At 37.0% G+C, this 17,639-nt stretch overlaps 1 protein-coding gene across 1 annotated transcript in view; it reads left to right on the forward strand.

Annotated features, from left to right (window-relative positions):
• The window catches only part of LOC145688461 (uncharacterized), a 239,993-nt gene extending 225,984 nt beyond the window's left edge, over nucleotides 1–14,009 (forward strand). The window contains exon 15 of the mRNA XM_081762724.1: nucleotides 13,354–14,009. Within this exon, the coding sequence (XP_081618850.1) occupies nucleotides 13,354–13,465 (112 nt within the window). The 3' untranslated portion in view covers nucleotides 13,466–14,009. The remainder of the gene's footprint in view (nucleotides 1–13,353) is intronic.
• The last annotated feature ends 3,630 nt before the right edge of the window (nucleotides 14,010–17,639 follow it).

Below are 17,639 nucleotides of genomic sequence, written 5' to 3' on the forward strand. Positions count from 1 at the left end.
ATAAAATTATTGTAATATAAACTAAATTATATTAATAATTTTATACTTTAGTATCTTCTTTCAATGATACAACTTTCTGAGAACTGTATTATTTAGAAAGATCCACTAACTCCTTTGAACGTAGCCTGTCTCGCGAACTTAAGAGGTCTTCGATATGACACCGCAGCAGAAACTACTCTTTAGCTACTATAACAAGAATCATATCAGAGCATTCTCCTTCGCTTCACCTTCCCCCACAGCGTACGAACAGTCTGCCAGGTAACAGCAGTTGCCTCTAGAGAAATCAGTTTCTTGGGCGTGAGCGAAGAGTAAAGGGATATTATACTCTGTACGAGTAATGACAGTGAATTTTGGGAGTCTCTGTGAATTGTTTTGGACATCCTGAGCCTCATTCCATAGCGATTTGCGTTAACGCAACGAAAATTTTATGTCTTACAGCAGTTTGCGAAGCTCTTACAGACTGAGGCTCCTTTTTTGCTAATCGCCCATTTCAGCGTTCATTATTACAACTGCATCTTCCATTTACTGTGGTGAGTAGGGTTACCATTCTACTATTTAAATATTAACTAGTAGAATGAAAGTAGAGTAGAATATTAACTAGTAGGTGAAAACTATTTAATTTTGCTGAAGACTCATGTCGACTCTTCAGGACTGTTTTTTTAGCAGCAACCAGATTACTACGTGGGATTATCCCGGCGACACTTCCCTCAGTGCTAATCCCCAAGTGCATTAGTGGTGTGAGAAAAGCATTTATAGTGAAATCTCAATTATAATCTTCTATATGTAAATCAAAGTGATAAAGGGCTACAGTATAGTAAAAAGTAAAGTGCGAATTTGATAATGGAAATAATTATAAATATATATATATATATATATATATATATTCAGTGTTCAGTGTTGTGATCATTTCTCTTCGTCATTTTTCTTTTTAATAGTATTCTAATAAAATAAGTATAGTGTCATTTAACCCAATGTGTTTTCGTTGTGTGTGTGAATGATGTTTGTGTGCGTTATGGTCTGGATGACGTTTTCGAGACGAGACATCCGAACCTCTCGGCGCCTAATGCTCATCTCATCATTAAGACCGACGAGCAATTTGGAAACACTTTTGTAATCCCTTCTTGGAGAGGTCCTTCAACGTCCTACCCAGGTAAGTCCAGGTCTCAGGAGAATACTTATTGACAGGACCACGGAGGACAACGGAGGACAGACAACGATCAGAAGATTACAAATAAATGGTACCCGAACAGTGACCCGATACTCGAGACGGTTACAAATAAATGGCAGCCCGAACAGCGACCCGATATCTGGGCGATTACAACTAAATGGCAGCCCGAATGGAGACCAGAATCGATTACAAAATAATAATAATAATAATAATAATAATAATAATAATAATATAATAATAATAATAATAATAATGTTACAAATGTTACTGGTAGCCCAAGCCGTCAAACCCGTATCCGCCACTTCTGCAAGTGTGCTCTCTTAGCACAAGTATATTTTAGGCACACACTATCTCCCCCCCACCTCGAAGTGCTTCAGTTACCACACTGCTGATAAGTCTTTTAATTAGTACGTAGAAGTACATTATTTTATTTTATTTATACATTGACATGTTTCGTGTAGATACAACATATTAACATATTTCGCTTAGACGTGAAGTGTATTATTTGTTCATTTTACCAGAATTAATCACGCAAAGGAAATCAAATCTAAATAGCTTATTTTAATATACAGATAGCAACGTGTACCGTAGGAAGTGTATAGGTGCCTGAAATATCTATGATGCCATTACATCATTTGCATTCTGTGTCTGTGTTTATGTGGATGGTTTTTCTTACTCCACTTTCAGGTAGCTGTCCTATTAAAATTAATGAATTTGTATATATTAAAAAAAACACTGCATTATTTCACGCTCCGAAAATATTATCGTCATTAATCCATTAGTAATATATATATATATATATAATTGATATGTTTTAAGTGAGTTTCAGTCAGAAATTTTGTTTGGATCTTCACTTAATAACATTGCTTATACATTGAAACGAATAGCAGGCAACTGCATTTGTCATACAACTGGAAAACAAATGGCTGTTCAATTGACAACACTCTGATAGCTGGAATCGCATAGACAGTAGCGCTAATCTTTCATCTAGTGTTAACTTCAGTAACTGGTAAAAATGTATGGGATGCAAGGATGTTATAAAATAGAGGATCTGCCCATACGTATCTTCATCCTATGAACTCAGTGAAGCCAAGAAACAACCGGCACGTCTGATTGGCTACTCTCGTTTCCGCCATGATTGTTGGCTCGAAACATTGCGATCTTAGTGGCGCGGAGTGGGCAGAGTAGACGTGGCGAAACTGTGACGTATGGCTTCACAATTTTGCTGTATGGGCAGATCTTCTATTTTATAACATCCTTGATGGGATGCTTATTTTAATCCACTTGAAAAAAAAATCTATAAACACAGCTGCATCTGTCTATTACGTCCATTGTATAACTGCGCAGTTTCTCTTCTTTCAGTGATACAAATCTAAACAAATTATCTGCAAACTACGTAATACCTTCTGTCCATTTCGTTCAGTTTATGTACAATACGAACTCAGTAAAGGTGAAATTTTAACTTGTGAAATTCTTTAGGTAATAAAGGCCTACAGTAGACTTCAGTGTATGCGATTGTTTCGATGAACGTCTATGTGATTTCTTAGAGAAAAGTTGTAACCGTTTTGCATATCTTACAAATGGTCCGGTATAATGATAGCCGATTGTCTGTTACATACATACATACATATGACTTAAATTATTTCAGGAGAATTTCAGCTCTGAAATTTAAATTATAATATTGTTTTCTTACACGATACGACAATTAGGAAACGAGATTGCTCTTTTTCTGCTAAGTTAGATTAGCGCGCAAGATTTTGCATAATGATGAGTCTTATGTGTGATCTTGGGAATACGTGGAGAAATTTCCAGCTCAGCCAGTATAGACGCGGCTAAGTATAGACTGGTTTTGTGATATCTTGTTACTATTTCAATAATGGAACAAAAAATGAACATCAAGTTGCGTGCTCCCTTAGGGAAAATTACAGCGGAAGCATATGAGATGTTGAAAGGAGTTTATGGGGCCGATTTCCTTTCTCGTCGCCATGTTTTTGAATGACATAAGATGTTTAGTACCAGCAGGAAGTTTATGGAAGAGAATGAACGCCAAGGTCCAAGCAGGTCTGTCAGAACAACCTAAGGTTGACACGGCCCTGCGTAGCGTGTTCACTAACGCTCTAATCTGTGGTGTGAGCGATCTCGGTTCGATTTCCGGTGGAGACACTCGATTGGAAGGATGCAAAAATCTTTTCAGGCCAGTCATTCTTAATGATGTTTTTTCCTAGGCTTTCCTCATTCACACCAGGAGAATAGCGGGATGGTACCTAACATAAAGATCCCACTCCGCTTCCTTCCTTCACTTTCCTGGATAGTGTGATCGCCGATGGATGTCACCCTTCACACGTGACGAGCTAAAAAGGCCATAGATGCCGAAAGCCCGAAAGTGTATAATACCTAATTCCTAAAAGACGGAATATCATTTTAAATGACCGAAATGCAAGGATGAGGGTAATATCAAACCTCGTCGGAGCGAATAAGGATGCTGTTCGCCAAGTAATAACGGAGAATTTGAAGAAACCGAAACTGTGAGCATGTTATTTTTCATTTCTTAACGGAGAAGTATAAACTGGAAAGAGTGCATTATTGCCTTACGCAACGCAATAATTGTTCGTGAGTTTTTGACCCAAAAGAGTGTGTGTGTTACTACCCCCCCACACACACACCACACCTCTGTCATTATTTTCTTTTCTACAAATTGAAAGAACGAGTAAAGAATTGCTTTTTGACGATATTGCTACCGTCCAGACTATGACCTTGAATACCTTTACCTACCAGGACTTCCAGAAATTATTTCAAGACTTATTAAATCATGCAGATATACGTGTGAACAACGATTTTTACTTTGAATTAACCGAGGTAAATTGATTCCATGGGTTATTCATTTATTTTTCACAGAACCTGTCTCGTTTGCAAATTTCCGGACTGTGTATATAAAACATTCCGTCAGGATATCGTAACACAAATTATTCTTGCATTTATTCTCAACTGTTCTTCATCGAGAAGTTAGTAACAATGGGAACGCGTTCTTTTAATGTCGTTTATTTGAATTGTTAACAAACATTGAATACAAGAAACCATACCTACTATTACTTTGTGTGTTTCCATATTCATCATTCTTCATGTGCTGTTTGATGTTTAGTGTTACTAGCTGACAAGAAATATTCGGAAGCGCAGGTTTCCAAGCTAGCGACGTTATAAAACGTAACCTAACTGTTAATTTACACATTACAAATACAAACTATTGGCGTGTTTCCGTATTTTAAAATGTAACTAACCTAAACTGAAAGTAAGCTTCTTATAATACAGGGTATTTCAAGATGAATATCGGGATTTTAAGACTTTGTAGTATGTATTACATTTAAGGTACACTCATGTCCAAAATTATTGTCGCATATCTATAAATACGCTGTTGTAGGAGTATAATTTGATAACGAATTCACCAGGTATTTCTTATAATATTAGTATGTGTACAATCGGCAAAGACATGTATGTGGTAAATTTCATGTGAAAAGAGCAGTAAATAAGAACAATAAAACGAAAATAAACCTTTTTTGTCCATTTAGCAACATTTTGTTTTACTCATTCTAATTTTCGTATTTATAATTCTTTTCCTATGAAATTTACCACAAATATACATTTCCCGATTCTACACATGGTATCATTATTAAAAGTACCATGCAAAATCATTATCGAATTATATTCTTACAAGAAGACAGTTATAGATATGCGACAATCATTTTGGACATGAGTGTACAAATATAAATAATACATCAAATGAAAGAGCAACTCAAACAGTTTTAGCTACAAGTGTTCAATGTAAGCACCATTCCTCACACGACACACATCGAGTCGATAAGCGAGAAAGGTTTACAAACTTTTCGTCGGGATATGGCACAAAACACATTCAATTAAGGGGAGTCTCGTTGCAACTGCACCATCTCGTGGGGATTTGCTGACCCCAGATGCGAACATTATGAGTGTTCATATCGCCACTTAGTGAAATGTCGATTCATCACTGAAGACGACACGACCCAGAAAATCTTCATCGTCATGCAACAACATTTAATTTGCAAAGTTGGCACGTAAACCGTAGTGTGTAGGCTTTAGAGCTTGTAGGAACTGCAAACGATACGGACGTAGTTGTAAGCGTCTCTTAAAATTCTCAACACAGACGGTTGCACTGCAACTATAGATTCAGTGTTTGCAAAATGTAAAATACAAAGTCATCATTTTGCTACTTGCGCTTTCTAACGGTAGACAGAGGAAACAGTGTATGCGCATTGTGTGCGTACAAACTGTTTGAGTTGCTCTTTTATTTGATGTATTATTTATAATCGAAAGTTTAATTTTGAAACACCCTGTACAGGAAAGATGTTGTGGGCCTAGAAGACAGCTTTTGTGATTTTTGTTTCTTTATCTTGTGCGATTCACATCCCATTTACGAGTTTTTTATTTATTTATTTATTTTATTTTATTTTTACATATGTGGCATATTTCAATCCATTGGAAAAATATACCAAAGAGTCACACTTCCTTTGTGTTCAACACGCATTTATCTGTTACTTACCATTACTAAGTAACAGTTCAGATTTAAGTTCACGGACAGGGCCGCGGTGACTTGGTGGTAGAGCGTTCACCTCTGGTGCGTTGAGTCCTTGGTTCGATCCCAGCTCGCGCCAAGTGAGCCTTGTGGTGGACAAACACCGTGTGTGTGGATTTTCTTGGGATTCTCCCATTTCCTCCTACTTTCTTCATTCCACAATTTAATTCATTTCTCATCATCACCGTCTCCTTTAGCCTAGCCGGCATAATCGTGGAACGTAAAACTTAGAGATTTCATTTAAGTTCACGGGTCATAGAGGATGGGAAAAGTAAAATGTACACCCTATATGATTATTTTTCCCTTCAATTGTCGTATATTCTAAAATGTTATCTGTATTTTTTCAACTGAAATAACTTTTTCTTTCTTTTAAAATGCTGAATACTCAATAAAACGTAAAAATGTTATAATAAAATCGCAGATTAGCCAAGGGCGCCAATTTCACTGTATATATATATATATATATATATATATATATATATATGAGGATTTTAAGACAAATTGCATTCAAATTATGCCAAATATTGTCTATTCATAAATACAATAGGGGGCCCACATAAGCTTTGGGGGGCCCGGTCCCCCTGGCCCCCCAGGATCGGCGCCCCTGAGATTAACTTTAATTACTTTCACACATACCCATTTGAAAAGTTCTGGGTATTCCTATTTATTATACCTTTAATACATTTGAAATACATTTAACATATTACCGTAAGACCATTCATTTTCATTACGAAAAGTAACTGTGATGCTATTTGATTTTTAAAAAGTTGTTCTTGTGTGATACCATATAGCAGTCTTTAATTTTGAGTAATGTATGAATATTTATTTTAATTCTGAAATACTGATCAAGATTTTTTTAAAGCAAAGATCAAAATGTGAAATATATACTTACTGTAACAGTCTTACGTCTTTTATTGGGTTTTTCCAGCATTTTTAAAAATGTTATTTCCGTAAAGTGAAGAATTTCAGATAACATTTTAGATGCATAACAGTTGAAGAAATCTGCGCCTATGATGTCGTTTGAATTTAGTCCGTTTTGTCTGAATTTTCCTTGGGGTTCGTCCTCTTGAATTTTGTCCTGCATTCGTAATAATCTGTTTGGTAATTCTAAGACCGACTGTAAGAAGAATAACTATTTCTTCAAGTTTCATCATAAATGTTAGATGCGATTCTTCTTGTTCTTCTCGGAAAAAATGACGATGATGCAGTTCTTTATCAGCAGTGTTATTCACATCTAGTTTGGTAAAGATGAATGTGATTTTAAAAAGAATACTTGCGGACAAATGGAAAATTGATTGACTCAGTTGCAAGAAAGCCGTTAGACTGAAACTCCCGTTGTAACTGAAACGAACATAAAATAAACTTAATTCGGTATTATATCAAATTATTTCACATCAAGATTTTATTCACTTTTCCAGTAGTTCATCTCTAACATGCTAACAAAGGAAGAGGGAGAGATTATATATCGAAGTGGAAGATCGTTTATATACCAATCGAAAGCACTAATGACGCCTATGACGAAACTACAATAAAAATTTTCCGAATGCATATGCTGTGCAAGTTATATGAAAAATACAGGGTGTCCAGAAAATCCGTTTCTACCCCTAAAAATCGCAAACGATGAGACAGGTGCCAAAACAGGGAAACACGTATTTGATTATTTTAAAAGTATAATGTATCAAAGCAAAACATGTTGTCCGAGGACCACCCGTTGGGTCCCAGGCGGGATCCAACTCAAAATAAAGCTCCTTCGTGGCTAAGCGATTAGCGTACGCGCCTTTGGCGTGGGAGACCCGGGTTCGATTCCCGGTGGGAGCTCATGTGGTTCGGATTCCACGTTAAGCAGTAGGTCCACGTCTCATATAGCCTCGCTGCTGAAAGGGACGTTAAACTCAAATTCAGATCAAATCAATCAAAAGTTGCAAAAGGTGGGGGGGGGGGGTCAAGAAGCATATCGTTGGAAAGCTGTTGGGAAATGAAAGAGTACGGAACAAGTCTCGACTCTCTAAAATTACCCTGTATAAAGTGGCCTCCGTTCAAAATGTCAGCAAAAACATTGTAAAGTCTATGTCCACCTCCACCAAAAATAAACTAAAAAAAGAAGTTTAGTAATTTTTTCTACATATTAACTACAAGTAATTTTATCAGTATTTCAATACCTTGGAACTAAAGGAAACTGAAAAAAGTGTGATTCTGACCGACCATATGCCTCATATTACAACCAACGAGGTGTGGTCACTGCATTGGCTTCCATCACCGCATTTCTGGCTTCAGGGTGGTATGTATTTCTGACCTCAATGCTGTTTATGCCACAATTTTAGATATATGTGCTTATGTGTTAGTCTGCGATTCTTCGACATGGCATTTAGTAGTCTCGTCCTTGATGTATTATGGCGATTTACGAGCTATACAAATTCGCAAATGGGGTGAAATATGTTTCGCTGTAAACGATAACTTTTTACCTATAACAACTAGGGGGCTCAGATTTGGTATATAGGTACCTTAGCTCAATACCGAGATCCAATAACCGAACCAGCCATCCAGAGCCACTCTCAAGGTTAAAAGGTCAAATTGAAGACTTTGGGGCAAATCCCGTCAAGTCCAGACCGTGAAAGTATAAAGGAGATAGCTTCACAAGGGTTTCTCGTCATCCGATTTTCTTCACACTTGGCACATATATACTAGACCAAAAATAAATCGACAAGTATTTTTGGTTTCTTTCGGAAAATAGGTTAAGGGGGCAAAGGGCCCCTTTTCAAAAAAGGGTTCTTTTGATTAAAAGGGCCACTTTAAAGAAACAAAACTCTGCCGATGCAAAAATGACTTCAAAATAAGAAATACGGATTTTGTCGCTTTTGCGAGAAGATGGTTGCAGGGGGAAATGGCCCCCTTCGAAATGACAAATTACTCCGCACAATCCTTACGGAAATTGGATTTAATTGGAATAGCTTCAAACCGTGATATGTTGTAGATATGATGTTCCTAAGAAAAAGTCTCAACGGGCATAACCACAAATCACTGACGCTTGGCCACTACGCTGTCAGTTTTTTGAAGGCAACCGAAGATAGTGATGTTCTGTATATCGGTGAAAATGACTGAAACTGTGATATGTTGTAAATGTGATCCTGAGAAAAAGTGTTATGGGTATAACCACCAATCACTGATCGTTTGGCCACTACGAGACCACTTTTCTGAAAGCAGCCGAAGATAGTGATATTCTGGATTTCGATTAAAATGACTAAATCGAAATCTGTGATATGTTGAAGATGATGTGATCCCGAGAAAAAGTCTCAATAGGCACAACCACCAATCACTGACCGTTTGGCCACTACAGTGTCGCTTTTTTGGAAACAGTAGCTAACGATATTCTGGATTTCGGTGGAATTGCTTGAAACCGAGATATGTTGTAAATATTGTGACCTTGAGGAAAAGTCTTAATGGACACAACTACTACTCACTCACCGTTTGGCCACTACGAGGCCATTTTTTGAAAGCAACCGAAGATAGTGATGTTTTGTATTTCGGTGAAAATGACTGAAACTGTGATATTTTAGATATTGTTATCCTGAGAAAAAGCCTCCATGGACACAACCACAAATCACTAATCTTTTGGTCACTACAGGGCTACTTTCTTGAAAACAGCCGAATATAACAATGTTCTGGATTTCGTTAAGATTGAGTAAAACTGAGATATGTTGAAGATCTTATAATGAGAAAGTCTTAATGGACACAACCATCGTATTATGAGGTTCGATCCCAGCTCGCGCCGTGTGACTTTGTGGTGGGCAAACACCGTGCTCGTGGGTTTTCTCGGGGTTCTCCCGTTTCCCCCCACTTTATTCATTCCACCATTTCACTCATCTCTCATCATCACCGTCTCCTTTAGCCTAACCGGCATAACCGTGGGACGTAAAACTTAAAGATTTCATTTAATTTTTCCTTCGATTATGATCGTTTGGCCATAGGACTGCCAACTCTGGAAAATAATAATAATAATAATAATAATAATAATAATAATAATAATAATAATAATAATAATAGCTTCCCCTCAAAATTCCCTATGGTATAGGTCTGAGTGTGAAATATCTCTGTTCGGACCCATTCATGGGAAGGAAATGTACTATCGTGAACAAAAGTGCACTAACACCTGTATTCTGCATATCCTTAGTACAATCACTAATAAGCTTAATAGATATATTATGCTATAAATGAGAAACTGAAATCGCAATGATCATTTTATTGTATTTAACAGTAACTACCACTTCTTTAAAGTCATTGAAACAGATGAACAAAAGTATATTAATTTTTACGTGACAATTTTGCATTTGTAAAATGAAATTTATTCTTTAAACTTATACTTTAACTACAGGGACGGCTTTAAGAAATCCTTTTTCACTCTCAATAAATATATAAAATTCAAATTCAAGCAAATTTCAAAATTTCCCTGTTACAGTCCCTGTCTTCTTTAATATTATTTAAACACATGAACAAAATACAGCATATTAATCATTTATAGATGGGGAAAGGTGACAGTTTTGAATTTACAGAATGAAAGTTACTTTTTAAATCTATACTTCGAACTAGATACAAATTTTAGAAAAAAAGAACAGTCATAAAGGGGTTGGTAAGAAGTTTGTACCAATCACCGGCTTTAATCAAAATAACAGCAATATTTCCGGCCAGGCCGGTCCAAAACCGGCCAGTTTGCAACCCTATTGGGCCACTACAGGTCCATTAAAAAACAGCCGGGTATAACGATTTTTTTATCTCGGTGTAAATGAATGAAAGTGTGATATGTTGTAGATATCGTGGTCCTGAGAAAAGTTGTCTAAGGCTTTCCAGGGCTTTGTTTTATCCTGTGAAATGAGCATGTGAATATGGGCTATGCTTAAATGATGTTTGCCATTACTCTCCCCATCCCTTTTCGGGTTGGGGATATGAATTTTCAGGGTTTCATACAATCCTACCAAAATTCCAGAGTATCCTTACCTTCTGCTGTTAAACAATGTGGCTCCGTAGTTGCCAAATGGCCACTGATTGGTGGTTGTGACTATGAGACTTTTTCTCAGAATCACAATATCTACAACATATCACGGTTTCAAGCAATTCCACTATAATAACGAATACCGTTACCTTCTGTTTCTTTTTTTTAACTGTCCCTGTAGTGGCCAAACGGTCGTTGATTGGTGGCTGCGCCTGTTGAGATTTTTTCCAGGATTACAATATCTACAACATACCACGGTTTCAAGAAATTCCACCGAAATTCGGAATACCATTACCTTTAGCACTTAAAAAAGTGGTTCGGTAGTGGCCAAACGGTCAGTGATGGATGATTGTACAAATTAAGATTTTTCTCAGGATCATATCCACAACATATCACGGCAATTCCACCGAAACCCAAAATAACGTTACCTTCTGCTGTTTTAAAAAATTTGGCCCTGCAGTGGCCAAAGGGTCAGTGATGGGTGGTTGAACAAATTGCGACTTTTTCTCAGGATCACAATTTCTACAACACATCATAGTTTCAAGCAATTCTACCGAAATCCAGAATAACGTTACCTTCTGCTGTTTTCAAAAATGTGGCCCTGTGGTGGCCAAACGGTCAATGATTGGTGGTTGTGCTTATTGAAACTTTTTTCCAGGATCACATCATCTACAACATATCACAGTTTCAGTCATTTTAATCGAAATCCAGAATATCACTATCTTCGGCTGCTTTCAGAAAAGTGGTCTCGTAGTGGCCAAACGATCAGTGATTGGTGGTTATACCCATAACACTTTTTCTCAGGATCACATTTACAACATATCACAGTTTCAGTCATTTTCACCGATATACAGAACATCACTATCTTCGGTTGCCTTCAAAAAACTGACAGCGTAGTGGCCAAACAATCAGTGATTGGTGGTTACGCCCATTAAGACTTTTTCTCAGGCTCACAATATCTACAACATATTAAAGTTTGTCATTTTTACCGAAATCCAGAATGTCGTTATCTTCGGCTGTTTTCAAAAATGTGCCCCTGTAGTGGCCATACGGTCAGTGATTTGTGGTTGTGCTCATTGAGACTTTTTTTAGGAACACCATATCTACAACATATCTCGGTTTGAAGCAATACCATTGAAATCCAATTTCCGTAATGATTGAGCGGGGCCCTGTCATTTCGAATGGGGCATTGCCCCTGCAACCCTTTTCTCGCAAAAGCGACAAAACCCGTATTTTCTATTTTGATGTCATCTTTGCATCGACAGAGTTTCGTTTCTTTAAAGTGTCCCTTTTAAACACGAGAACCCTTTTTTTATAAGGGACTCTTTGCCCCCTTAACCGATTTTCCGAAAGAAACAAAAAAAAAAAAAAATACGTGTCGATTTATTTTTGGTCTAGTATATATGTGCCAAGTTTGAAGAAAATCGGATGACGAGAAACCATTGTGAAGCTATCTCATTTACACTTTCACTTTTTGGACTTGACGGGTTTTTGAACCAAAGTCCTCAGTTATTGAAAAATTTTCCTGAAATCTATAGAAAGAGACCTATACGTTACAGTGACCTTTAAAAGTATGTATGTAAGCAGATAACGCACACTTACCTGTACAAAATACAAATACTCATCAATCACATTGAAGAGTAGGAAAATTATTTTTTCCAGAAGATCACTATTTGTGCTTATTTTTTTTATTTTTTTTTTTTTACTTAGTGCCAAATATTAATAATGGTTTACAATAACATAAAGGCAACGGATGATTTTCAAGTTAAAAAATATTAATATATACATTCAGTAAGGAATATAAAAGCATCACGCTAACGGCTAACAGTTGTATCGTAGTACTACAAATTTGTGTTATTTGGAAACGATACTGATACATCTGGTTATGATTTAATGAGAAAGGTATTTCGCGACCAGTAGCTAAAATAGTTGCGAAAAGGATACAACTATATCGGACAATCTACTGCGCAATATTGCCATCTATGTTTGTATAAGAGCTCACTTAGTTGAGAGACAGGTACCTAGGTACTCCAGGTCTTGCTCTGTGATACAAATTGTGAATTAGTTGCTTGACTATCTATAATTTTTACGTGTTTCAGATTTGAAAATGTGATTTTTTAAAACTACATTCATACCTGCTGCTATGATTTTAATGAGGTTTGAATCTATCGTAGTGACCTCGCCATTCTCGTTTCACGAGCGCCTAGTTCTAGCTACGCTACTGTGTACAATGTGTGTTCACTGTGTATTTTTTATCAATTTTCTTTTAGAGGGAGGAGAGAAGGAAACAAGGTCATTCGTAGTTGTCCCTATGAGAGAAGTACTGTGGATTATTATTATAAGGTCTGAAATTGGTTTCAAGTGATTATCCATGTAAGGTATTGTCTAGCATTGTAGCAAGGTGAGACTATCATAGCATGTACTTACGAAGTTTTAACCCTCCTTGTACACTTACTTAATGGTGTCACATTAAAAAATTTGAAATACTTTACATTAAACATACATTGTTACCTATGTAATTTTGTACATGCTAATTTCTCATACTACTGCCGTTCTTGTATGTACTAGTTTTTACATCTCACGTGATTTATATAATTTCAGGGAACGACTTGCTAGAGGTAGTGAACAAATAACAAGTTTGCAGCAAATGTTGGAAATAGCTTCAGATAAAATTGCAAACTCTTATATTGGCAGAAATGCAAAGGAACATTGAAGTAAAAGCACAGATTTCACGCTGCCGGTAAAACAGTTCCTTGATCGCAAAGTGTACCTGAAAACTCGTTGAAGATGTTTTCTTGTTGTAATACGTATATATATTATATTTTTATTGTTGTTTTAAGTGTGTTTTTGTAATGTTTTATTACATACATGCTGTGTTAAGTATTTTGTACTTATCATTCATGATTATTTAATTGTCGCTGTTTTGTCTTTCTTCTTATCCATATTTGTGGATCATTATTCTGTTTTTCGTTTCTATCCTCAAAAAAGTAAGTACGTAGTTTCTATATGGAGGATAACTCCTATGATAATTGTTTATGTGTGAGAATTTCTATTTCAGAAATTTTAGAAATGTTTTAACAATTGTAAAGTTCATTGTAACAATTGTAGTTTTTATATGAAAGATAACTCCTATGATAATTGTTTATATGTGAGGATTTTGAATCACATTCCAGAAACGTTACAATTGTTAAAATATTTCTAAAGTTCATTGTAACAATTTATTAATAAATAGTCGTCGAAACTTTTAGATGTTGATTGTTTTTGTTGATACCATGAACCATGTCCACTCCCAAAATTTTAAAATGGTTTGCATCATTTTTTTTCCTCCTCCACATTGCTATTTCTTCTTGGTTCGAAAGTTACGTACAAAAACTGATTATCGATTTAATAGAAGTTCTTTAGTCCCATTTAGGGAATTAGAAGCAAGTGCTTAGGGGTTGATTTCTTGTATCTTTTAACTTATCCTGAGAGTAATTGGTAATTAATACTATAGAGTCGTTTAAAACAGTATGTCGTACAAAAAGTGATAATGGTGAACATATATTGTATTTAAATTTACACTAGTGATCATATATGCTACAAATTTGAGTGTTCCTTCCAAAGCTGCTAATATCATGTACGTTTGTAGCTACTTTTAAAGTCATATTTCTTATATCGGGTGTTGCAAAATAAGTGTTACAACTCTTGGGAGGTGACTCCTGCCACTGAGACAAGAAAAAAAGTTCTCTTGAACTTTCGGCTATCGCACATAGTTTCGGATCTACAAGTTGCCGAAAGCGTGGGAAAATGACTTTCGGACGGCAATAGTTCGGAAACTATCCAACATAAAGAGGGCGGGTAAAAAGTTCACTGAAGAAGTCATACCTGTTGTATTGAATTTTACAGGTTTCACAATCCTACCATGCACGCGCAAGGGATTCCCCAAAGGAACGTAGGGAGTCCCGGATAATCTGCCAAATGAAAATTGGTGTAAATGGATATGAATTGATGGGGTTTCTACCAGGTAACTATAATTCGTTTGTATTAAGTCGATATCTGGAACAAATATAAAATAGCGGACACCTTTATGCCTGTTGTGTGGGGTTGCATAATCGCCAGGTACGGATGCTGGCCAACAGTGACGTTCTGAGTATTAAGAGTAGCGAATTTGTACTCAAATGCTCTAGAAAGACATCTGGAGTGTCGGTAGAGCACAACAGATGAAGCAGAGTGATTCACATGTCTGGAAACACTTAACGAAAAAAATGTCCAGAAATGCACTTATACTAAGTAAACGTGAGTTCAAAGCGTCGAAAATGTAAGGAATAGCATCAAGAACATGAAAGCCATTGCCAATTCACTAATAATATTCCATCAATCTGATGCAATATGATCTGCACGGTTGCATATCGATAAGGATGCAACAACTAAGGCCAAGTTGAAATTGTGCAAGGGGACTCACAAAGAAACTGGGCAAACTAAAGGAATGTCACTAGTGGGATCGCATGATCGATATTGAAATGTGGCGAATGTGTGTATTGATATCAACATGTAGCTAACGGACAAATGTCAACATGCCCCACTACTGCTGGGACACGGTCCAACGTACAAAAGCTAGGAAAATAACGTTGCACATTCTGCTATTACATCTGGTGCACTTTTTGGTAGAATGTAACTAGAACACGATTGTATCAATGTCCCTCTTTGTTTGGGATATTGTCCCACAGTCGACACATATGAAAAGAAATCACTTAATCCATGGTTCAAATTCTGATAGAGCGTAAAAATAACAAACTTGTATTATATCCCACGTCTTCTGGGACATGACATACTCGAAATATAGGGAAATATCTCCAGAAATTCGTATCTTACACAACAATGCCAAGACAAAGACGAAAATGAACCAATTTTGGAACATGTAACACTACTGCTGGAATACCATACATATGGAAAATAAAACGACATGAGAAATAGGAAGAAACGTCTTAAAGCTTTGATTGTTTACAACTGTGCAGTAGGAATAACAAAATGAAACACAAGCATGTCGGGATGCTGTACAAGAGCGCTTGCCAAACAAAGTGGGTACTCCTCAAAGAAATGAATAGAGAGAAAGTGAGGCTCCCTCGAAGCCTTAGGGTGGTCGCAGTTTGCAATCTTACTGGGAGCCCACGTCCTTAGATTCAAGATCCAAGTAGTTATTTTCCTATTTTTCGTACGTGGGACGGTGTCCCAGCAGTAGTGGGATATGTTGACATTTGTTCATTAATTACATGTCGATATCAACACACATATTCGCCACATTTGAATATCGATCATGCGATCCCACTAGTGACATTCATTTAGTTTATCCAGTTTCTTAGTGAGTCCCCTTGCACAATTTCAACTTGGCCTCAGTTGTTGCATCCTTATTGGTATGCAATGGGGGCGCGGTGGCTCAGTGGCAGAGCGTTCACCTCCGGTGCTTGGGGTCTTGGTTCGATCACAGCTCGCGCCGTGTGAACTTTGTGGTGGACAAAAACCGTGCTCGCGGGTTTTTCCGGGGTTCTCCCGTTTCCTCCCACTTTCTTCATTTCACCATTTCATGCATCTCTCATCATTACCGTCTCCTTTAGCCTAACCGGTATAACCGTGGGATGTAAAACTTAAAGATTTCATTTCATTTCTTATTGGTATGTAACCTTGCGCATCATAGGCATCGGTTTGAGGGAATCTTATTGGTGAATTGGCAATGGCTCTCATGTTCTTGACGCTAATCCGACTCTTTGAACTCACGTTTACTGACTGCATTTCTGAACATATTTCGTTAACTGTTTCCACACATGTGAACCACCCTGCTTCATCTGGTGCCCTCTACCGACACTCCAGATGTCTTGAGTACAAATTCGCTACACTTAATACTCAGGACGTCACTGTTGGCCAGCATCCGTACCTGGCGATTATGCAACCCCACACAACAGGCATAAAGGTGTCCGCTATTTTATATTTGTTCCAGATATCGACTTAATACAAACGAATTATAGTTACCTGGTAGAAACCCCATCAATTCATATCCATTTACACCAATTTTCATTTGGCAGATTATCCGGGACTCCCTACGTTCCTTTGCGGAATCCCTTGCGCGTGCATGGTAGGATTGTGAAACATGTAAAATTCAATACAGCAGGTATGACTTCTTCAGTGAATTTTTTATCCGCCCTCTTTACGTTGGATAGTTTCTGAACTATTGGCGTCCGAAAGTCATTTTCCCACGCTTTCGGCAACTTGTAGATCCGAAACTATGTGCGATAGCCGAAAGTTCAAGAGAACTTTTTTTCTTGTCTCAGTGGCAGGAGTCACCTCCCAAGAGTTAACACTTATTTTGCAACACCCGATATATTTATTATTCTGTTGGGTCAGGAGTTACGTTAAAATGCGATGATACATATTTTTTTACTCACACCAACTAACTTTATTACTGTTTTAAACTGAAGGGAGACCCCAGTAAGTGGTAATTCATTTTGTTTGTGTTACTTGTTCAAAAAGTGTGAAAGAAATCCATAACAAAGACAAATCAGCAATGAAGTTTATTGACTGTGTAATTTTTATTGCTGAAAAGTACTGACCGGTAAAATATTTCAGTTATTTCATCATGCAATATTTTTCGTTAAGATAAATATTTGATTGTACAGAGCGCGAGGGATAGCATGAGCTATGACCTAGAAATCCGCAACCACCTCACTTGAAAGGAACAGGAAACCCTAATAGTGTTGCTAACTGCCACAACGGTGAACTAGAACTTGGCGATTTGAAGCTTTATTCGTCGAACAATTAAGGAATTTCATACTGTTCACGGTCAACGACCTTCTGTAAAATCACTGTTGCGAGTGCTACGTGAAAATATTAATTTTAATGGAAGCACTTGGTCTTTA

This window comes from Thermobia domestica, chromosome 6 (assembly GCF_964235325.1).
Source record: "Thermobia domestica chromosome 6, izTheDome1.hap1.1, whole genome shotgun sequence".
Classification (NCBI taxonomy): Eukaryota; Metazoa; Arthropoda; class Insecta; order Zygentoma; family Lepismatidae; genus Thermobia; species Thermobia domestica.